This window comes from Numenius arquata, chromosome 1, assembly GCF_964106895.1.
Source record: "Numenius arquata chromosome 1, bNumArq3.hap1.1, whole genome shotgun sequence".
Classification (NCBI taxonomy): domain Eukaryota; kingdom Metazoa; phylum Chordata; class Aves; order Charadriiformes; family Scolopacidae; genus Numenius; species Numenius arquata.
Window position 1 is genome coordinate 2,148,059 of NC_133576.1, and position 23,256 is coordinate 2,171,314.

Consider the following 23,256-nt stretch of genomic DNA (forward strand, 5'->3'; position numbering starts at 1 on the left):
AGGCGGGACATCCGTAGACTCACACGGGGCTCCCTGCGTGCCAGGAAACCCCAGAGATGTTTGCAGGTGACACCAGAGCTACCTCAGCACAAGAGACCTGCCCCAACAGCACTGCATTTACCACGCGTGTACACACAGATCGTATCCACACAGCAAATCTGCCGTATCCGTGGATACCGGGGGAAACAGCTCACATCACACCACGCAGTTGATTTCTGCTCACGCAGCTGCCATTTGCCTGGGATTACTATATATCCAAAAAACCTCGGGCTCACGGCCAAAGCCCTCGCAAGAGGGACACATCTGGGGAAAATCTGACATATTTCAGGTCCAGGCATGTGGGCTGTGGATCTGAGGCAGTCTCATGAAATACCAAAAACTTGGATAGAGAATGCATCTGATCTAAATTCTGTACTTATTTAAAAAAAAAAAAAAAAAAGGAAAAAAACCCTCCTCCTATTGCAAAGACAGGGCTCTGTCTGGAAAACATAAACCCACCAGAGAACTGTGGGAATAGAGCAAAGACCTTGAAAAAGGGCTGATACTTTATAGAGGACGGAAACTGTGATACTACCGGAGCACTCTGCCAAAGCGCATGCCTGATGACTGCGAGACATTTAGCAGACCTGCCAGGAGATGATGTTGGTGGAGCCAAAACTGAGGAACAAGCGTGCTACCATGCTGGGAACTTCCAATTCCTCTTTGTCTCTCCTGTCACCTTTTCCAAATCGAGCCCAGCCTGGCAAAGCACTGTTTAAACACGACTTTATCAAAGGAGGTCACAACTCCCCTACCTTTTGAAGCATCGCTTTTTTTGGGGAGCAGAATAGCACTGGACTCCTCGGCAAAAGAACACATTAGCTGAGAAAGGAGGGGACTGAGTTTCCTCTTGATCTCGATCCACAATCACCTTTTCTTCTCCTGGTGTTCAGCTGAAAAAGTCTGCCAAGAGAGCTTTTGTTTTAACCTTCACTGATTTAAAAGATAATTTTAAAGTAGGCTTGGTTGTCTCAGATCTGCCTATAGACCATTGCATGGGCAAGCTGACCTGTTTCTAACATTTATTTCAGCACTATTTTCCTACGAAGGTATTTAAAGGGAACGTACCTTTTTCTTATCGCTTGAAATTCTCAGCATCCTGGTAACGTGTTTAACAGCTCGATCTGCTTTCACAGCCTCTCTGTGGCAGAGATCTTGACATCTTGGCAGCTAATGCTGAAAATCCACCCTGTAGTTAAGGCCTTGTCTCCCGCTGCTAATTAGAGACTGGCATTTCAGAAGGACAAAACATTCATTGCCCACTACTGAGTAATCCCTCAAATATTTATGTTCTGCTACTATTCCTAACAGAACCATCTATAACTGCAGCTCTCCTTTCCCATGATCCCAACTGCTGGACAAACGTGCAAGAGTCACTTTAGTAAAAAGACGAAGAAGAAGGATTTAATCCCAATGTCGATCGAAAGACTTAAGAAGACCAGTACTATACGCAGACCTAAAGGAAAAAAGGCCTTCGATTAACTTCAGAAGTTTCCAAAATTACTGACGATTTACTTTTTAATGCATAGAGAATCACAGATACAAAAAAAAAAAAGGTGAAATAAAAATGGTAACTATATTAGGGCAGGCTATAAAATCACCTTGGTCAGTATCCTGTCTCCAACAATGTCAAGTGCAGATACCCAGGGAAAAAATACAACAGGGCAACTGCCGAACACGCGTGACTGCTTATACCTCCCCGGCCACTGGCAGATGCGTTTGCAGCCATTTAGTGTGTTTTACAGAGTCCTAATTAGGAGATTCCGACTCCTAAGGTTTTAATTAAAAAACGTTACTTCATTAACATGAGAGCTGTTTAGAAAACTCGAATGGTTTCACCCTTGGGTATTTTTCATGGTTAGACACTACTGTCCCTGCTGCTTGCCCTGCGTAAGAGTAAACACAAGATGAAAGAATTTGTTAACAGTAACTTAAAGAAAAAAATCATAAAGACAGGTTTCTTAGGATGGGTCTAAATTTTAACCAGCTACAAATACACTAAAGAAGGTAAAGCGTATTATAAAGGAAGAGTCAAAAATCCCTACGGGAAGAGTATTACCCAAGAAATGGCAAAGCATTTAACAAATAAGTAGATGGTCCCATAAGGTATTTACTTCATCAGCAAGAACAAAATGTTAATTAACCTGCTTGAAGAAAAGAAAAGAAAGAAGAAGAAACCTGCACGAAAGAAAGAGAAGCCTTTTAAACTAAGGGAAACACACAAATCATTAGTGTACTTTGAAATATTTGACAGAAGTTAGTGACTTGGGAGGAAAACGTATTAGGTCTCCACTCACTTTCTAGTTGACGAAGGATGCACATTTTCAACTCGGTCACTCTGGCTCCAAAAAGCATTAATGGAACGACTGACAAAATTAAGGACACAGCGAATACAGAAAAGTTTAAGCTATTTAAAGCATCAACAGGAGAATCTCCGGCTATGTAATTAGCCTTTCTGAAATTAACAGGGACTACCAGAGACAGGCAAATTAAGAACGAACTCCCGTCGCATCCTCTGCCATCAGCTCTGTTAGCAGTCATAATTAAAACTTTTCTACCTTCTTTGGCTGTGATCATCAATCCAGTATTCAGGAGCCCTCTAGGAAGACGCATTTCACAAGAGGCTCGAGGAGTCTGATCAAAAGTCCACATTCCCATGTACACAGCTTAGTTCCTTTAGTATATTAAGAGTGAATTCTTGTATTTGTGAAAAAAAAAAAAAAAATCTATGGACACTTTTAAATTAAAGTCTTGAGCAGCTCCTCAAGCTACCACTGTCATCTCTGTACTTTTCATTTGAAATAGACCCTTTTAAATCTCACAAACACAAACTTACTGTTTGGGTGGTGATCACGCATAATGTTAATAACGGTTGGCTACCAAGGATTTTTCCATTTGGCTGGCTTCCTCCAAAAAAAAATTTACTAATTTTCTAAACATTTTAATGCGACTATTTGAATTCAGAAATTTTTACTTCTCATTAACACTGAAACACTTTGCCTCAGAATACCTTTGTTTTGAACAAAGGCTGCTTACATAAAATTAACCTTGAAATAGAGCCATTTTGACCAAAGCTTGGTTTTATCTTATTGAGAAATCTTAAGTTTCCCAGGATTCTTATATTATGAAGATTTCGTATTTGCTAGATAAACAAGCCCCGTCGCAGGTAAAAAGCCCTAGGTTCGTTTCCAGGTTCTGGAGAACACCATCTGGCCACCACCGGGCTGAACACTCCCACTTCATCCTCTGTGTTTCAGCAGTATTAGTATTGGACGAACGGCACAGAGAACGGGCGGGAGCAAACCCCCATTCTGTGTTCAGGTAGGAATCGAGAGAACTTTCCTACTGAATGACAGTCACGGGGATGGAAAAGGCAAAGTACAGTGACCAAAGTGAGCTTTATAAATAATTCTGTCGCTGTTTTTCAGTAGGGCTGCAGTTACGTAGAGGTACCCACCTCTTCAAGGAACAAACAGCAACCTCTACTTCCTCCTCAAAATTAAAGTCTCTGCTTCTTCAAGGCAAAGAAGCCAAGTAGTTTAAAGTACATAGGGCAGTGTATTTTAAAAAATTACAAAGAATGAAAACTTCAGTCAAACAGTGAATTTTGTGCAGTTGCAAGCCATTTAACATCAGTGGTTCTTCCAGGTAAGAGTCAGGATAGCACTGATCCAACAGCCCTTAAAAGGGCTCTTTTTCACAGTAAAAGAACAGCGTGGAGTGTTTCAGGAAAAACCAAAAAAAGGACGTTATACGATCTGAGCAAAGCTTCATAGAGTAATATTAACAAACATTTTTACCTCAAAAGAAATACAGATGAAATGGAGTTCTATTCAGAAGCCTTCAAATTTTTTTATTTTTTTTTTTTAAACAGGCTTAAAATACGCAAATGAAGAAAAAGTATGTGAATATTATAAATAACATAAATCAGATATGCTTCCACAGTAACACTACAATCACCCCAGTGGGGTAAGAATGCAGTACTAACAGCGACTATAAGCAATCATCAAGCAATCAAACCTGCCTAATTATAGGCAAAAATACTCATCCATCAAGCGTAGGACTGCAATCGATGAAAGGATTCAAGTCGGGCACGGCTCACCCTATCGATAAGGTTCCGTTACAGAAGGGAGACCATTATGTCAACTATGTTCACATGAAGTTCCTCATCCTGCTTACAGTTAAAAATAAATACTTTATGTTTGTGTACAGTGCTCTTCAACAGAGGTCTCAACAACACTAACAGTTTCTTACAAAACACTCCTGCGAGGTAGGTTTATCATCATCCCCCTTTTACAAATGGAAAAGAGATTTGCCCAGCGTCTCACAGCTATTTAGTATCAGAGCTGGGTCCCCTGATTCTGTACCAAACCTTTTCCACTAGGCAAGGCTCCTTTTTAGGTTATACTATTGCATTCAAAAAAGTTATTTAAAACAACATCTATGTTTAATATTACAATATAGCATTTTGTAATAAAACAAGAATACAGTATAGCTCATCTTTGAGGTACCGTTCCTCTCCCCTCCCCAACTCTTTTACCCGGACATAACCAAAATAATTATGGGCTAACGAAAAGAAGTTTTTAAAAATATGCACTCTAGCAGCAGATATGCAAGTGACTGGAAGTATTATGTTTCTGTTCATAAAGAACATTTGTGTTATTTCTCTAGTACCAACTTATAGTGGGCACTAGGCCCATGCAAATCGTGTTATCTTAAGACGGTAAGCAGTTGGATGTCTTCAGTTTTGCGGTTCAGTGTCAGTAACTCCAGTCAACCTCGGTAATTACTACAGATACCCTTCCCAAGCTTAGTATAATGGTCATCTAAACCCACTTCCCCTACAAAGACTCTTAAAACACTTTTGGAGCTACGCATTCAGCTCCCACATCCACTAAGTGAGAGTCCTGATTAAGACAAACACATGTGATTTCAGGTTTTAACAAATTTCCATTTTCAAGTGTTACAGTGAAGTGACTAACTCCTGTATTGGGACTGACAGAAGACAACTGAGACTTTGTTAAATTTGTTGGTAAAGTACAGTTGAGATCTGAAACAAAATAACCGATCCAGTTCCTCATGTAGGCTCCATGACTCACCACTAATATATTGGCATCTAATATTTTAGAAGCTCCACTGTTATCAGAGCTAAGTTCTGCTTCACTGCAGTGGTTTGTCCAAGGAAAAACTAACTGTTCTGCAGATGTTCCTGAGCTTCTGCTTGCTGCACCATGCACGTCGTCTTCTTTCTGTTCCAATTCAACAGCTAGCTGACACAGAAATTCAAAAAAATCCTTTGCACGTTCTCTTACCTAGAGAGAAAGGTCAGAAGAGTACATTGTGAAGAACACATGGGACTTCGGCTTTCAGAAATCTGAGATATAATTACTTCGGTTTGAAGACAAATTTTTATCACAGACAAGTCTCAGAAATCAACGGTAAAGTTACCGAGTGCTGTAAAAACTCCTCTGCCCTCTAAAGCCAAGGTTGAGAAAAACTGCCATCATTCTTCTGCAAACTAGAGCTTCATGAGGAGTCAGTCTCAGAATCATAGAATGGTTAGAACTGGAAGGGACCTTAAAGATCATTTGAGTTCCAACCCCCCTGCCATGGGCAGGGAATCAATATTTCAGTTCTAAAGAGACTCCCTACTTGGCAGCCACTGCAATCAGGTCAAGTAGTGTTTTTAGCTTGGAAAGTAACTACCTTTGCTTGGACTAAGCTCTCAATAAGATGTTCCTCAGTACGCAAAAGCTGTGTCTACACTCATGAAACAGCCTAGAAACTAGAGCACAAAGAAATAAATACCATACTTCATCCAGTGTTTCTCCTCCAGAAGGCGTGAATGAAGGACACTGTTCTCCAGCAGCCTTCGCCATAGCCTTGAGGTCAGTCAAGGGCCTTCCTTCTGCAACACCGTATTTCTGTAAGAGGCCAGTTACAAAAAGTGGCTTTAGCAAGACATACCGTGTCTACAGTACCACTTCCAATGCAAACGTCTCTTTAACAGCTTTGTTTTCTTTCACTCGCAAGCGTAACGTGCAGGCTTAACTACCTTTGACATTTTATCCCAATACCGGGGGAGGAGGTATCTTTATATCTGCTATTTAAGTATATATGTATATGCGCGCTGGGTAGAGAAATACATTAAGAGCAGCATCTCATTTAAAGCACTGACATTCAAAACGTTACCTTCAGTCTGATATTTGCCTTGAGGTTTTTTTTCTACATTATGACACTCATTATCAGCATATAAAATTCAAGTGTCTCTGTAACTGAGGTTACATTGCAGACACCTCTGTATGTAGCTGTTCACAGGAGGATAAACTCCACTTATTTTTCATTTGCAGAAAGACTACAGGGAATTATCTTTCACAAGTGAGAAACAACTACTTTCTCTACAGACCTCCAAAATCTCCACAACAGAGGAGTTGTCCATTTAAAAAATCAGAATTTTTGAAAAAGACCAAAAAGAAATAGACAAAAAATAGTTTACCTATTAAAAATAAACAGTAAGGCTTCCCCCCATTTTTTTCGGGACATACATTACTGATGTGGACAGTGTTTTCAGAAAACAAAGCAAGCAAAAAAAATCTTGAAAACATAGGCTAATGGACTCAGAGAACAGGCAATTTACTATCTTCAGTTACATGCTTATTCCCGAGACCTCCAAATGCAAAGCCCACATGGGAAACAGTAATCAGAGCACATATATACCAGCTAGTTATTCTGGATCACTGGAAGTCCCATTATACAACATAATATTTATTATCTGTAATGTATTTTACAAGATAGATATAGTTGGATGTGCATTACCGCTTTTGACCTTGAAGATCTTTCCAAAGCTCAACTTTAACAATGGTAAAACAGATTAATACTTCTCCCTTTGAAGATTAATACTTCACTACCACTAACAGATGAAAAATATATTGGAGTGGAAAGATTTGCTCTTTCCTTGAAACGTTTGAAGGCAGCGAAAATGCTGCGGTTACGACGAGTATTTTGAGACAGTAACAGCTGATGCTATACGGTCAAACACTGTCACATGCATTGCAGAAATCCAGATGTTGACAACTAGGATAGAGACACATACTTATTACTGGGGCTTTTTTGACTTCTATGTCACTATCCACTTGCTGTGGACGTGCAATTAGTTGCCATAATAATTAATTAATTACAGTCTTCAGAATTTAAATGTAGTGAAACACATTTATTTCAGCCTCCCAATCTCTTTCTCTAAAGCAAAATATTGGCTATTTAAGAACAGTAAGAAAGACGTGAAGAAATAAGTGCTCTGAAGCTGCTGAAAATGAAATCCTAATCTTAAATATTTTTCCAGACTTCTCTCACGAAAGCAAGATATGAGAAAATAAAACTTTCTTAATGGAGTCAACAACATATGTTCTTTTAAAGGACTTTGCTTGTTTTCATGCAATTCAAACTTAGCTCCAATTATCCAGAGTAGTGACTTACAACATGTGGACTGCAGACACTGTACTGGCATTTCTATACATCCATACGAATGCCATGAAAGGGGAAAAAAATAAAAGTAACAGGGACTTGAGAGTATTCTTTCTAAAATTCTGTATGACAACCCATAATATTTTCAAAAACGTTGGGCGGTAAAGCAACTAAAGGAACTGGGAGGTATTTAACTTGCTGGTTTCACGGGAAGAACTGGAATTTCTCACAGAAAAAGGCGATCCAAATAGGAAGTGCTACAATCATGTTCTGCTCCTTAAACACTTATTTGTCTGCTGGCAACATGCCATCCCACTTTGGGTTTTGTAGCATTTCCTTATTTACAATTCAGCCGACTGAACTCTCACTGATAGCATCTGAAGGGAGATTCATATTGGCAGAAACAGCCAGTATCCGAGTTTATTCTGATCAAGACGTACTTAAAACCAGACAGGAGGTACAATTATGCCAGTCAGGCAGAGAGGCTAATCAGGAAAGCAGACTGTTCCATAGGCAGCAGAAAGCTTTTCTGTAGCCTTTGTGCAAATGAAAAGGTGCAAACAGCTAAAAAGCCACCATCGAGTTGTGCCATCAGGCTAGGGAAGGTAGGCAGCGGGAGTATCTTTAACACGTTACATGTGGGGTTAGAAAACAGAGCTAAGCTTTTTATTACATTTAAGATAATTCCCTCTACGTGTAAATCTTACCTCACTTAAATCATTACAGCATCACAGTTACAGCACTAATCACTACATTTTGGCTTTGCTTCACAGTTCTGCAAACAATTTACAGTACCTGATGTGAAGAGTTCAGTTTTCAGCGATTGAAAACACATCAAACAGTGCTCTCCACTGTCAGATCTACCATTTAATAAGCTATCTACCAGCAGTAAGTTACATTTCCAAATTGTTCAGTGTTCAATATTAAAACAAACTCTTTCGGCACTTACTCTCTCTCGAAGTCTTGCATCGTACTTGATTTCCAAATCTTTGCAAAACTTATTTTTTCCTAGAATTGTGGCAGCAGTCTAAAAAGTGAATATACAGTCACATCAATAAGCTGTTTTCTCACGGGATGGCTAGACCATCTTACAACACCACAGCCAATGTGAATCACATTAGTAGTACCCAACAGCCCAAACAAAGAAGATAAAAGTCTTTCAGCTAATAGTGTCTATCCAAATTGGATATACGGCCTTTGCCAGGCCATAAAGGGCAGAAAAGCTGCAATCTTCTGAAAGTTCTTTGACAATTCTAAGTCCAGAACAGTTGAAGACACTTTAGCACCCATGAAAGGTGGGCAGCAAGACACACAGCACCAGGATAAAAGTCACATCTTCTCTTGAGTACACCACCACTCCCACCTCAATCATGCCGACGCATTCTTTATGGGTCAGACTCACGAGCAGTACGTACCTAAAAACTGAAAAATTAATCCAACTGCGAAAACATGGCATCTAACAAATGAAATTACCTTTTGGCAAGTGGCTACTTAATGCACACCTCAGAAATCAAATATTCTTGAAGCAGTTAAGAGGCAGGAGGATGTTTGCTGGCAACATACTGAAGCATCAGCCTCGATGTTGTAAGTGAGAAATGCACTGGACAATACACTTGGGGGGCGGGGGGAAAATCTAGCTTATTGTATACACCTGCCTTTTGATAGCATGGCCAAAAGACAGGGAAAATCCAAAGGGCTTAGTTTGCTTTTAACAATAGTCTGGATGTCTTGAGTTTTGTGCTATGTATCTTTTTTTGCTTCCAAGGAAGCATGTGATTTTGGGGGTGCAGGGAGGGCAAGACAACTGATCAAGAGGAAATTCTGATACCACTTTGGAAAAAAAGTATTGCCTAATACAGGCTCTAGTGTGTTGGATATTATACAGCTGTCTGGCTACTACAGCCCCTAATGGGAATTAAAGGACAGCTAACCTGCTCCTGCTCTTATACACACCAAAGTGTGAAGGTCGTACCGGATTCACGTACAGTTTTGACTGGTAATACCAGTCTAGCGCAAATGCCCACATCCAGTTGAACTGGCATTCAAAGAACTTCATTTTAAAAAGACTCCTTGGATTCTGGCAAATAATAAGCAGCCTTGTTGCATTAACAAGATTTTATGACCTCTTAATGTATTGCTTAGGAAAGGCAACTTTAAATTTCTGTCAGAGTAATATAAAAAGTCAGACAGGGTCGAATCAATTTCCCTGTATAGATGAGGAGCATAGTATGATTATATCCCGAAATTTCTCCAGGACTGATATCTCGTTCAGTATATAGAACAGACAACAAAGCACTAATTCCTACTCTGAAGCGTAAGAAAAAAAAAAAAAAAGCAGCTTCATTTACTGTGCTGAAACTAAAATCTGCTCTGACTGAGACTAACTTCCTCACACCATTCCCACATCATCCGCTACTAGAACACCAGCGTGCTTCAGAAATGTTACCACTTTATACATGGAAAAGACTCTAAGATTTTTTTTTCCTCATTCTTCTCAGGGCCCAGCCTGTCCCGGTCCTGAATCCATCTTCACTACTGAGTGAAGAGTTCTTGTCCCAATGACATAAGCATCTCACAGTGGGCTCCACAGTCCCCTGCAGACTTTGGTGTTATGCTCTGTTAAACTTAGAAGCCCTATGGAGTTATGTACTGTTCACACCACGTCCCAGTCTGCTCAACTAGTCTTCTTTTATTTTTACATTGCAGATCTGCCTGCTCTCTACACTGCTACCTTCTGGGGCTAGTCTTTGACCCTCCCTCCTAGGCTTACGGCTCAGACAGGCTTCCCTGCAAAGCCTCTCTCCACATTTCCTATACATGCTCACTTTGTATCTCCTTTAGCTCTCAGAATTCCTGCCCAGCTAGTACAGCTCTCTTTGCACACATTCCTGTTTTCTCCTATCCTGTTCAGGCTTGAATGTTCATTGTCAGCCACAGGCAGTAGCCAGGAACCACTGGACTCCTGGTTCCAGTAACCAGTATGTGTCCTGACTACAGCCGAGGCAGGAGGCATTGCAAGGAAAACTAAACTTTACCACTAAACAGTTTCTCTAAAACCCGTTTTTTCCTCTTTTGCGGGGGAACTTGTACATTCCCCTCATACTTGAGCTATGAAGTGATAGCATAGTAGAGGACACTTCTCCATAGATTTGCAGCTGCCAAAAAAAGGGGAGTTCCAAGCAAATGGAAACTGCAGCTTTACACCTTTGGAAATGCTTCCACAAAGTCTGGATAGCTTGTCAAACAAATGGCAAAACACATTTCCTTTATGCAAAGGACAAATTCGAGTCTGTCTTCTACATTATGAGAGTGCAACTGCTTCTCATGGAAAAGACCGTCTCTAATATAAGGAAAAAAAATTACCAACCTCACTCTCAAGTGGCTGAGGATTCAAAAACAATTCCCCTAAGGCAGGCACAGAACACAGACAGTTTTATGAACGTTATAAAGCACTATTGTTTTTAAATGTAATCACCGCCATTCACACACTTAAAGGAAGTGACTTGTCAGGCAGTTCCTATGCATTTAAAAAATATCTAATTATTGCACTCCTCCCTCCCCTCTCTTAAGTTTGTTTTCTGCCTAAGTGGTGCTGCTAAAACAGTTTATGGAAATATCCTGCAAAACTGTTGAGCAATGTTGATGACTTATGTTTGAAGAGAAAAAGGGGATTTCTGCTAGGTTTTGTTGATCAGGTTTACAGCAAGGCTTCACAGACTTTTGTAGCAGGACAACAGAACAAAAAGCAAGCAACCACCAGGGCTATCAAGAATCGCTTAGTAGTTTCAATCACATGAAGTCTACGTATCTCCTGAAATCACAGCATCAGTAACAGAAGAAAAAATTAAAGGCAGGGCCTCCACAGGAGATATGACCTTCCTAGAACAGCTGATCTATGCCTCTTCCTTTAGAAGTTCCATTACCCTAATTTTTTGAGTATTTTGTAATCTTGCACCCAAAATCACATGTAACCCTACTCAGTAAATAAGGTTTTTCCTCTTTAATTAACCTATTAAAATAGTGCATCGAAGTGAGAGGTATGGTATTATGTTCCTGTCAAAATCCAACCTCTCTGCACATTTAATGATCCTTGTACTGACTTCACAGCACAACTTGATCCTGCCTGTATGATCTGCATTCTTCAGAAAAACACAGCATATTGCCACAATGCGTGAGACAGTACAACAATATCACAGCAAATTTGTTTTATTTCTTCAAAGAAAAACTGACTTCAGTCAGTGTTACCTCTAAGTCTCAATTACTCCTTTAACAAGGACCTATGCACATATAAAATAATAGCAAAACCATAAGAACAACGCTGCATGACATCCTGCAAAGCAAGGTGGCCTTCACTGCTTCTTAACTGAGCTGTTTTCATTGAAATTTCCTTACTCATAGAGACCTTCTTGAATTCTACACAACTCAAACTGCAGTTCCAAGTCCATCAAAACAGCTTTTGGCTCTCCATCACCGTATTATTTTTGCATCATCAACAGCAAATAAATGCCAAATTCTGAAGCTAAGATTTACATTCAGTTGCCTCAAGAAGCACTTGCCTGCTTTGCTCGAAGAAGGTCACTTGAAAAGACATGAGTAAACTTCACATTACTGAGAAATAAACCAGCAGCATCTGCTTGTCTGAAACCAGTTGCCGAGAGCGGCTCATCCACTCCTTGACCTACAAAATAAAAACCCATCAACATTAAGACATGCAAATTTTAGATCATTAAGCAGCAGAACAAGCATGGCAGCAACGAAGAACCTGCTCAGTCATAATAAAATGCTTCTCCTTCAGTAAAGTCAACCCTTAGTAAAATCTACTGTTCTTCTGATCTTCCCTAAACTCAGTCACACAAATTGTATGGAAAAAGGGAGTACAGGCTAGGAAGACAGAAGGATCACTATTGATTATATTTATACTAATGTATACGTATGACAAATTTAAACATAAAAAAGAGGCCTACACTTTCTAAATGTGAGTAGTCATTTCAGATCACTTGCCCTTTTTAGAATGGTCACTGGTAGGTTTCCTGCAAGAAGAATCTCACAACTGAAACTCTACAAACAGTTGTTGATTGCAAATAAGGAAAAAGGCAATACAACTGAGATACTGTTGTTGATACGAAAATACATATATGGAAAAAACATGCACATCGGGAGAGTCAAGTCCTGACAACTATCAAATGCCTGCTCCTCCCCATTCCCTAATGTTGACAATCCCTTGAAGAAATGAGACAACAAGAAGGGATTCTGTGTAATGCGGAAAGCAGCACACACTCTTTGCCAAAGACACAGTTTCACAAGAATTTTACAGTTGATGCAAACAACAATCTGTTGTCGTCTTTTCTTCTCCCCTACTCCACCTTGCACATTGACGCTAACGCTCATGCAGCTGCATAGCAAGCATGTTGATGGAACAAACCTAGCTGAAAAGCAGCAACCCTTCCAAAAATTGTTTTCAGAGTAGCCTGTAAAACTAACTGGCCACAGAGCTCTAGGACAGCATTGGAAGAACCAGCACTTTAGTAACCCACCTCAAATGAAGTAGGTGTGCTCCTGTCACAGCTCCAAGTGTCTGTAGGAGCACCAAGAACTGTGGCAGAGGGACAAACCTGTAACAATCTGCTATGTCCCTACTCCTATCACCTATTTTACTTTTGTAGGAAGTCAAAGCAGAGAGCATGCAATTCTAATCAGATCCAGAAAAAGGACAAAAACAATCTTCACCAAGCAAATACACAATCATCATGTGCTTCCAATTGCAAAAGACAGAAAAATAGTCCAGAACCTGAGTTTTAAGCACCTCATCTATAATTCAGCCATGTGAGATGTCAGGCCCCACCATGCTCTTATAGGTCTTACACCTTTCAAAACACAAGGCAATGCTAACTTTCTACACCGGAGAGGGGAGAGGAACCTACTACATCTTATTTGACATAAAGGGTGAGGAATTTAAAAGACATCATTGGTACTTTTAAAAACATGAAGCAGGGGAATATTCTTTATTCACTTTGTTATGAACACAAAGCCATGTTGCAAGAACTGTAAACTGCAATGTCAAAACAGAGGTAGGAAAATCTGGAAGTACGATGCTTTCTCACAGCACGTAGAATTGTCTAAAGTTTATTTATTCAGAGTACAACCCCACTAGGTTCCTTGTAGCGGTGAGCCTCAGTCTTCTTACAACAGACATCCAAGCAGCTCAGCATTTTCAGTTCTAGGCGTACAAGTCAGCAGTCACTAAGGACAAGTCTGGTTTTAAATGTTTTGTCTAAAGACTGCCTCTTTAGAAAGAGCTGGGATTGAACATTCGAGCTTTTAAACAATCTTTATTTTTCACTCTTCCTTGCTCTACCGGAGGCTTTTTTAGCAAGTGACATATTACCTTCTTAAGGCAATAGCCTCCTTTACGACATGACCTTTATTCATCCTTCTGCAGCTCCTTACCAGTTCCACGGTACAAATGCACACCTGGCTGGTTCTTCACGAGAGCTGCAGCTCCCACTTCCCATCTCTTCCCATACTTCATCCTACTGAGATTTAACACGGTGCTATGGGACACTCCTGCATCCTTAATAACAGGTGCTGCTATCACTTTATTTCAATAATTACATGTAACTTTCCCCTCCTGTTTAAAAAAAGGAACTATTCTAATACTCCTGTTGATACCAGAAAACCATGACTATTTGTTGATATTCTGCGGAGACCGGCTTGGAATCTTCATAGTTCTCTAAAGCTATCAAGCTAACATCCTGGCTTACAAATAAAGTCTCTTAAGGGTTACAATATTATTCTGTAATAATACTTCACAATTCAACAGTTGGTTACTGTTGGTTACAGGATTTCCCGTTGGGCAGGGAAGAATAATTTTCCATCTCTAACAAGCTAGCAGAATAACCGATACTAACCTTGCAGTATCTTGTCTTTGTTGTATCTTGTTTCTCCACTGAAAGAGATTATAAACAAAACAAAACAAAAAATTCTTGACTCATAACAGTTTTAATGAATGTTCAAAAACATTATTATACTAGATACCAATAGAAGACAGCAGAATCGGGATATGAAAAATGAGATAGAGTACAGCACAGCCTCTTTTCAAAAAGATGTATTTGAAGATTTTATAATAAACCAAAACCAATTTCAGGGGGTCAAATCCAATCATGCAGTCAATATTTATTAGGACAAACCAATGTGGAATAAAAGAAAGTAATTTCTTAAATTCATCGTAAGTGCATTATAATTTATCTATTACAACAACGCCTCCATGCTGGAGAGAGAGAAGAGATAGGACGACTCTGGAGTCCTCCTAGGAAAAGCATGTGCTGGCCAACTGGACCTCTGTGCTTTAAAGGGAAGGCAATTCAAGAGATTATCAAAGATATCAGCAGAGCAGGCTGCGCACCGTGAAGCAAGACAGCATTAAAAAGCTAGAGCTGTAGAAAAACTAGGAGAACGAACATCACCTCCTCCGGGAATTGGAATATCCTATCTTGAAAACTGTAATTGATCACAGAATCACCTAGGTTGGAAGGGACCTTTTAGGATCATCTAGTCCAACCGATGAAAAAAAAAAAAAAAAAACTACCACAAAAAAAAACCAAAAAACACACAACACCCACAAACAAACCACACACACCACCACACCACCCAACACTAATCCATATTCCCAAGCACCATGTCAACTCCTCTCTTGAATACCTCCAGGGATGGTGCCTCAACCACCTCCCTGGGCAGCCCATTCCAATGCCTGACAACCCTTTCAGTAAAGAAATATTTCCTAATATCTAACCTGAACTTCCCCTGGCGTAACTTGAGGCCATTGCCTCTAGTCCTATCATCTGTAACTTGGGAGAAGAGACCGACCCCCGCCTCTCTACAGCCTCCTTTCAGGTAGTTGTAGAGAGCGAGAAGGTCTCCCCTCAGTCTCCTCTTCCCCAGACTGAACAACCCCAGCTCCCTCAGCCTCTCCTCGTAAGACTTGTGCTCCAGACCCCTCACCAGCTTCGTTGCCCTTCTCTGGACCTGCTCCAGCACCTCAATGTCTTTCCTGTGGTAGGGGGCCCAAAGCTGGACGCAGTACTCGAGGTGGGGTCTCACCAGTGCCGAGTACAGGGGATGGTACATCAAGAGAAGAGCAACTAATACCCTGCACAGATTTATTCAGGAGGGAAAAAATCTAACAACTAAACTTGACACGAACAAACTTAAGCACGGTGACTTTTGTTGAGACTCCTCAACTGATTAAAATGTCCCGTGCTTAGATTTTTGTAGTACTATGGTGTGTTGCTTAGTGTGCCGCTTAATTTTTATAGAGAGTGCTATCAGGGCTGCTGGGCGGACATCCTCAAGATGAGCCCCTGATCACAGGTGGTCAGTACTTTTAAGAGAAAACACTGTAGTGCAGTACGCTTTGAACTCATTCCTGCGGAGGGTGCAACAATTTAATTCTTCAAGTTCTACCCGCTTCCTGACAGCTCCTTCCAGCCTCCCGGGGAAAATGCAACAGGCTGGATGAAGTCCATCCCGCTGGTCATCAGTTGGAGGTGGGGGGAGAGCAGAATGTGCGGTTTTCCAAGTCGTGCTGAGATAGCACAGCACACGCAAGGACAGTCTAAGGGATGAACTCCCATCCATTAGCCGGTGAATGATCTGGGACCTTCTCGAGTGTCTGCAACAGCACCACCTGAAGATTTCAAGTTCAACAAATTGTTTTAGGCTCACGTTTTCCAGCTGATGTAAAAGCAAGGCTGCAACTGGAGCACCAAGTCAGCACATCCAGATCTTTAAGAGAAGTCAAGATTAACTCTTAACAGGAGGAAAATCAGGAAAAAAAAAAGTCACTCTTCCAGTTGCACTGATCGGTATTAAACTGAATTATGCTAGAGAGGGAAAAGAAGTTTAGCTTTCATAAAAATTAAAGTTAGCTACTGTCAATCGCAGGAAGCTGCATCCAGGTAATCTAGTTAACAACAAATCTTTGTCAACTTTCACTGTAGCTTGAAAGGAAAACTCACCTTAAAAATTTTAACCAAGTAACAAATGCCAATTCTTTTAACATTTCACAGTAAAAATGTTATGACTACCATTCCTAAAAAAGCTCTTTGCCCCACCGGAGAGCTTTTGACTGCAGAAAGGTCTTACGACCTACGAATTCACAAACACAACTAATGTTAGTTCACAGAATCACGGAACTGTCAGAGTTGGAAGGGACCTCTAGAGATCATCCAGTCCAACTCCCCTGCCAAAGCAGGGTTGCCCAGAGCACATCACTCAGGACTGCATCCAGGCAGGTCTTGAAGATCTCCAGAGAAGGGGACTCCACACCCTCCCTGGGCAGCCTGTTCCAGGGCTCTGCCACCCTCACCGGAAAGAAGTTCTTCCTCATATTTGAATGGAACTTCCCATTTTCCAGCTTGTGCCCGTTGCCCCTCGTCCTGTCGCTGGAAACCACTGAAAAGAGTCCGGCTCCATCCTCCTTCAACCCACCCTTTAGGTACTTGTAAACATAGATAAGGTCTCCCCTCAGCCTTCTCTTCTCCAGGCTAAAGAGTCCCAGCTCTCTCAGCCTTTCCTCATCAGGGAGATGCTCCAATCCCTTAATCATTGTTGCCCTACGCTGGACTCTCTCCAGTAGTTCCCTGTCTCTCTTGAACTGGGGAGCCCAGAACTGGACGCAGTATTCCAGTTGTGGCCTCACCAGTGCAGAGTAGAGGGGGAGAATGACCTCCCTCCACCTACTGGCCACACTCTTCCCTACGCAGCCCAGGATCCCATTGGCCCTCTTGGCAACAAGGGCACATCGCTGGCTCATGGATAGTTCACTATCCACCAGGACCCCCAGAGCCTTCTCCTCAGTAGTGCTTTCCAGAAGATCCATCCCTAACCTATATTGGTGCCTGGGGTTCTTCCTCCCCAGGTGCAGGACCCTACACTTGCCCTTGTTGAACCTCATTAGGTTCTTCTCTGCCCAGCTCTCCAGCCTGTCCAGGTCATGCTGGATGGCAGCACAGCCCTCTGGAGTGTCGGCCAGCCCTCCCAGTTTGGTATCATCAGCCAACTTGCTGAGGATACACTCTGTCCCCTCTTCCAGGTCATTGATGAATATGTTGAACAGGACTGGGCCGAGTATTGTCCCCTGGGGGACACCGCTGGTTACAGGCCTCCAACTCGACCCTGCTCCATTAATTCCAACCCTCTGAGTTCTGTCACACAGCCAGCTCTCAATCCACCTCACTGCCCCCTCATCTAGCCCACACTTTCTTAATTTTTTAATGAGGATGTTATGGAAGACAGTGTCAAAAGCCTTGCTGAAGTCAAGGTAGATGACATCTGCTGCTCTCCCCTCATCCAGCCATCCAGTTATCACGTCACTGAAGGCTATCAGATTGGTCAAGCGTGATTTACCCTTGGTAAATCCGTGTTGGCCACCTCCAATAACTTCTTGATCTTGAATGTGTTTGGAGGTGACATCCAGGATCCAGATGGAACCCCCTCCTTCCCCCAAAGCCAAACTACACCGATACAGCCTGACTCGGCTGAACAGTCAGCCAGAACAGGCTCACCCCACCTAGCCCGGCCTGCTAACGCCGGAGGCGGTCACCACACAGTCCCCACGGGGCCGGGTGCCCCCCTGCCCGGCCGGCGGCCCTACCGCCTCCCTCGGGGGACAACCCCGCCACCGCCGGCTCCCTCACGGCGAACGCCCCGCCGCCCCTCCTGACTGACTGACTGACTGACAGGAGGCCGTTACCCAACGGACCGCCCCCGGGGAGGGAGGGGGGAATTCCGCTGACGTCACCACCCGTCCCGGCACCGGCGGGGAGCGGGGATGGGGGGGGGGGGGGGGGGGAGAAGCAGCGGGAAGACGGGGAAAAGGGAAAGCCCGGTAGCTGCGGGGGCAGGGGGTGGGGTCGGGGAGGGGGTGCCGCGGTACTCACTGCCGGACGACGGTCAGCCCGAAGCGAACCATGGCGCGGCCGCACAGGTGCGCGCAAAGGGCCCGGCCTCTCCCCGCCGCCGGCGCCGCCTCCCGCCCGCACTGCGGCGCCCGGCCGCCCCGCGCCCGCCGGGTGACGTCACGGCCCCGCCCCGCGGCGGCGGTGGGGGCGGGAGGAGGAGGAGGAGGAGGAGGCGGCGAGGGGGGGACCACGGGCGGCGGCAGCGCGTGCCCCCGGGGGCGGCCCGTGCGGAGGCGCCGGGTAAAGGGGTCCCGGGTCCTGCCGGTGCCGGAGCTGTGGCCGCTGAGGTGGATTGGCGGGAAGTTCACCTCAGGGTCTGAAGGGTCCGGTGCGTGTCACAGCTCTCCACTACTCCCCCCCCCCCCCCCCCCCCCCCAATAAAAAAGGAGGTTTATTCAATGGAGCCGCAAAAAAACCCGCTTTCTGCAGGATGTTCCTCAAAAACTTCGCTGCGTCCCCCCACGAGGGCTCACTGCGACCCCCCGCCAGCGCCCGGGAGCTCCTCAAGGACACGGCCTGTTCCTGCATCAGATGCGTTCGACGCTGCAGCGTGCGCGTTTGCTGTCTTCATATTTGGAGAGACTGTGGGGAGAGGACAGAGAATGGTCAGAGTTGGAAAGGACCTTAAAGATCATGGAGTTCCAACCCCCCTGCCATGGGCAGGGACACCTCCACTAGAGCAGGTTGCTCAAAGCCCCATCCAGCCTGGCCTTGAACACTTCCAGGGATGGGGCAGCCACAGCTTCCCTGGACAACCTGTTCCAGTGCCTCACCACCCTCACAGGAAAGAATTTCTTCCTAATATCTAATCTAAATCTCCCCTCTTACAGTTTAAAACCATTACCCTCGTCCTGTTGCTCTTCTCCCTGATAAAAACTCCCTCCCCATCTCTCCTGTAGGCCCCCTTCAGGTACTGGAAGGCCATTATAAGGTCTCCCCAGAGCCTTCTCAAACTTCAATATAAGAAGTTCCACCTAAATATGAGGAGGAACTTCTCTCCTGTGAGGGTGGCAGAGCCCTGGAAGAGGCTGCCCAGGGAGGTGGTGGAGTCTCCTTCTCTGAAGACATTCAAACCCCGCATGGACACTGTGTGACCTGCTCCAGGTGGACCTTCTTTGGCAGGGGGGTTGGACTAGATGATCTCCAGAGGTCCTTTCCAACCCCATATCATTCTGTGATTCTCTTCTCCAGGCTGAACAACCCCAACTCTCCCAGATTGTGTTCACAGGAGAGGTGCTCCAGTCCTCTGGTCATCTTCATGGCTCTCCTCCGTTCCAACAGGTCCATGTAGGCACAAGTTCAGCCTGCGTTTGGTAGGAGGAAGGGTGTGGGGACACACTGCAGGTCTCTGTGTCTGCAGGTATAGGCAGGGCACCAACCAGCCCTAAAAAATCTACCTATTTACAATATTTATTTTTAAAAATTAAAGGGGAGATATGTCAAGTCTGAAGCGTTTTTTAAGGTCTTAAGGCACATGTTCTTACTCAACAATTATAATCAGTTGGCTTTCACCTTAAAACTCTAGTTTTCACATAATCTTGTTATTCTGGGTCTAGAGACCTAGAATGTGGTAAGTTTACCACATTGCAGAAGACATAACACTTGATGATGTTCAGTCTTGTTATGTCACAGAATCACAGAATGATAGGAGTTGGAAGGGACCCTCAGAGATCATCTAGTCCAACCCCCTGCCAAAGCAGGTTCACCTAGAGCAGGTTGGACAGGAGCGCATCCAGGTGGGTTTTGAATGTCTCCAGAGAAGGAGACTCCACCACCTCCCCGGGCAGCCTGTTGCAGGGCTCTGCCACCCTCAAAGTGAAGAAGTTTCCATGTTGAGATGGAATTTCCTGTGTTTCAGTTTGTACCCGTTGCCCCTTGTCCTGTCCCTGGGCACCACTGAGAAGAGTCTGGCCCCATCCTCTTGACACCCACCCTTGAGTTATTTATAAGCACTGATGAGGTCCCCTTTCAGTCTTCTCTTCTCCAGGCTAAACAGACCCAGGTCTCTCAGCCTTTCCTCCTAAGAGAGGTGCTCCAGTCCCTTGATCACCTTTGCAGCCCTCTGCTAGACTCTTCCCAGTAGTTCCCTGTCCTTCTTGAACCGGGGAGCCCAGAACTGGACACAGGACTCCAGATATGGCTTCAGCAGGACAGAGTAGAGGGGGGGGGATGACCTCCCTCCACTTGCTGGCCATGCTCTTTTTAATGCACCCCAGGAGACCATTGACCACCTTGGCCACAAGGGCGCATTGCTGGGTCCTGGTCAACTTGTTGTCCACCAGGACTCCCAGGTCTCTCTCTACAGACCTGCTCTCCAGCAGGTCAGCCCCCAACCTGTCCTGCTGCAGGGGGTTATTCCTTCCCAGGTGCAGCACCCTATGCTTGTGTGAGAAGACTAATCAGCAACAGGACTTTGCTCAGAGTAATACCAATGGTTGGATAAATTCTACTAATTACAAGTCGATTAAAAGCTTTGGAAGCCAAATCGTACCCCCTGAGTAATCACTGCCGAAGATGGTGGCCTTTCCGAAGCAAGGGCATCAGAACAGCAGTTTACAAGGCAAAGCAGCGTGTGTTGTAGGCATCTACATCATCTACACTTGCAGTGACAAGTGGTGTCCCTCAAGGGTCTGTGCTGGGACCAGTATCAAAGACATAGACAGAGGGATTGAGAGCACCATCAGCAAGTTTGCAGATGACACCAAGCTGTGTGGTGTTGACGATACACCAGAGGGATGGGATGTCATTCAGAGGGACCTGGACAGGCTGGAGAGGTGGGCCCAGATGAACCTCATGAGGTTCAACAAAAGCAAGTGCAGGACTCTGCACCCGGGAAGAAACAATCCTCAGTATAAATACAGCCTGGGGGATGAGGTATTAGAAAGCAGCCCTGAGGAAAGGGACTTGGGGGTGCTGATGGACGAGAAGCTGGACATGAGCAGGCAATGTGCTCTCGCAGCCCAGAAGGCCAATCACATCCTGGGCTGCATCAAAAGATGAGTTGCCAGCAGATCCAGAGAGGTGATTCTGCCACTTTACTCTGCTCTGGTGAGACCTCACCTGGAGTACTGTGTGCAGGTCTGGAGCCCTCAATATAGAAAGGACATGGACCTGATGGAGCGGGTCCAGAGGAGGGCCACCAAAATGATCAGGGGGCTGGAGCACCTCTCCTATGAGGACAGGCTGAGGGAGCTGGGGTTGTTTAGCTTGGAGAAAAGGAGGCTCCGGGGAGACCTCATAGCGGCCTTCCAGTACCTGAGGGGGGCCTACAGGAAGGCTGGGGAGGGTCTGTTTACAAAGGCCTGCAGTGACAGGACGAGGGGCAATGGTTTTAAGTTGGAGAAGGGGAGATTTAATTGGATATTAGGAACAAGTTCTTTACCATGAGGGTGGTGGAACACTGGAACAGGTTGCCCAGGGAGGTGGTTGAGGCCCCTTCCCTTGAGATATTCAAGGTGAAGCTCGACGAGGCCCTGGGCAACCTGGTCTAGTTGGGGGTGTCCCCACTGACTGCGGGGAGGTCGGACTAGATGACCTTTGGAGGTCCCTTCCGGCCTGGACCAATCTATGAATCTACAATGCCAGCATGGGGCCATGCTGGCCTTGGGCGGCAGAAGTCCAGAGCCTCCACATATTTTCTGAAAAACAGGACAGATGGTCTTTTTTCTTCTTCAGGTTCTTTGTACCCGAATCATTTCAGCTCCTGGGGTCTACGTGGGAGATTGGTGGAATACGATTTTGGGATCCACACTCCTGGGATGGGTGAGCTTTGCGTTAAGACTGTTGCAGATTGATTTGTTGGGCAGGAGCCACTTTTACTCCGTAGCCACCGTCATACTTGGGAGATAACAGAGACAGGAATTGGGGGCGTTGGGGGAAGAGAAAAGCAAACCTATCACCTACACGCTCAGAAAACATCACAGCGATAAAGTAAAGCTGATCTCTAAGCTCGATACAATAAATCAACTCTCCTCTTTTTTCCTGGCAGTGTCCTTTCTGGGCCAGCGTTTTGAGGGAAGATAGAAGACACATCTGCATTTTGTGGTTCCCACTCTTGCTGTCTCTGCGTTAACTGGTGGGTGAGTAAAGGGATTCTTCTTTCATTTACAAGGGTCTGACGTTCAGACTCTCACTTTCCCTAGTGAGAGTGAAAAGCAAAGAAAAAAAAAAAAAAAAAAAAAGTCTTACAAAAGTAGAAATTTATTTTGCCATTCCTTCCCCACTTCCCGGTTTTGAAGATTCAGGAAAAAAAACCCACACATACATCTCAACAGACTGCAAGGATACGGCATAGGAAATAAATGTTTTCCTGAACACAGAAATTCAACATTCACCCCAGGAAAGGTCCTGCTGCCCAGAAATACTAAGGATTCAAAATGGTTGATGTTTTAGGAAATTAAACATAAAAATATGGTCAGATCATCACCCTGCTATTGATGTAGAACACAATAACGGGTATTCTATGGTTGCAAAAAGCAAGGAAAGAAGTGGGAAAGTCACATAAGGGTGAACAAAAATATCTAAGGAGCTATAATAGCACACAAGAACTGAGAAAATAGCATTTAAAGTGAATATTTTAATCATTTTGCTAATGGTGATTTCTAATGGACAGTGAGAACAATGACCCGATTGCTATTATTAAATAATAGCATTAGGAAATTACTGCTGGTTAGATGGACAGAGTAAGAGAAGAAGCAACTGCAAATCGCCCTTTTCCCCTCAGAAGGCTTAAGTTTTATGGGTTACAGGCAATCTGATTATCCAAAATATTAGCTGGTCGGATAGCTGACTGTATTTC

At 44.0% G+C, this 23,256-nt stretch overlaps 1 protein-coding gene across 1 annotated transcript; it reads right to left on the reverse strand.

Annotated features, from left to right (window-relative positions):
* Positions 1-3,868: 3,868 nt before the first annotated feature.
* Positions 3,869-18,539, reverse strand: TIGAR (TP53 induced glycolysis regulatory phosphatase). The gene is made up of 6 exons (XM_074150904.1): positions 18,438-18,539; positions 14,409-14,446; positions 12,057-12,178; positions 8,450-8,527; positions 5,853-5,963; positions 3,869-5,351 (listed from the first exon to the last, which is right to left on the reverse strand). Exons 1-6 carry the CDS (start codon positions 18,467-18,469, stop codon positions 4,893-4,895), a joined length of 840 nt encoding a protein of 279 aa, XP_074007005.1. The 5' UTR covers positions 18,470-18,539; the 3' UTR covers positions 3,869-4,892.
* Positions 18,540-23,256: the final 4,717 nt, after the last annotated feature.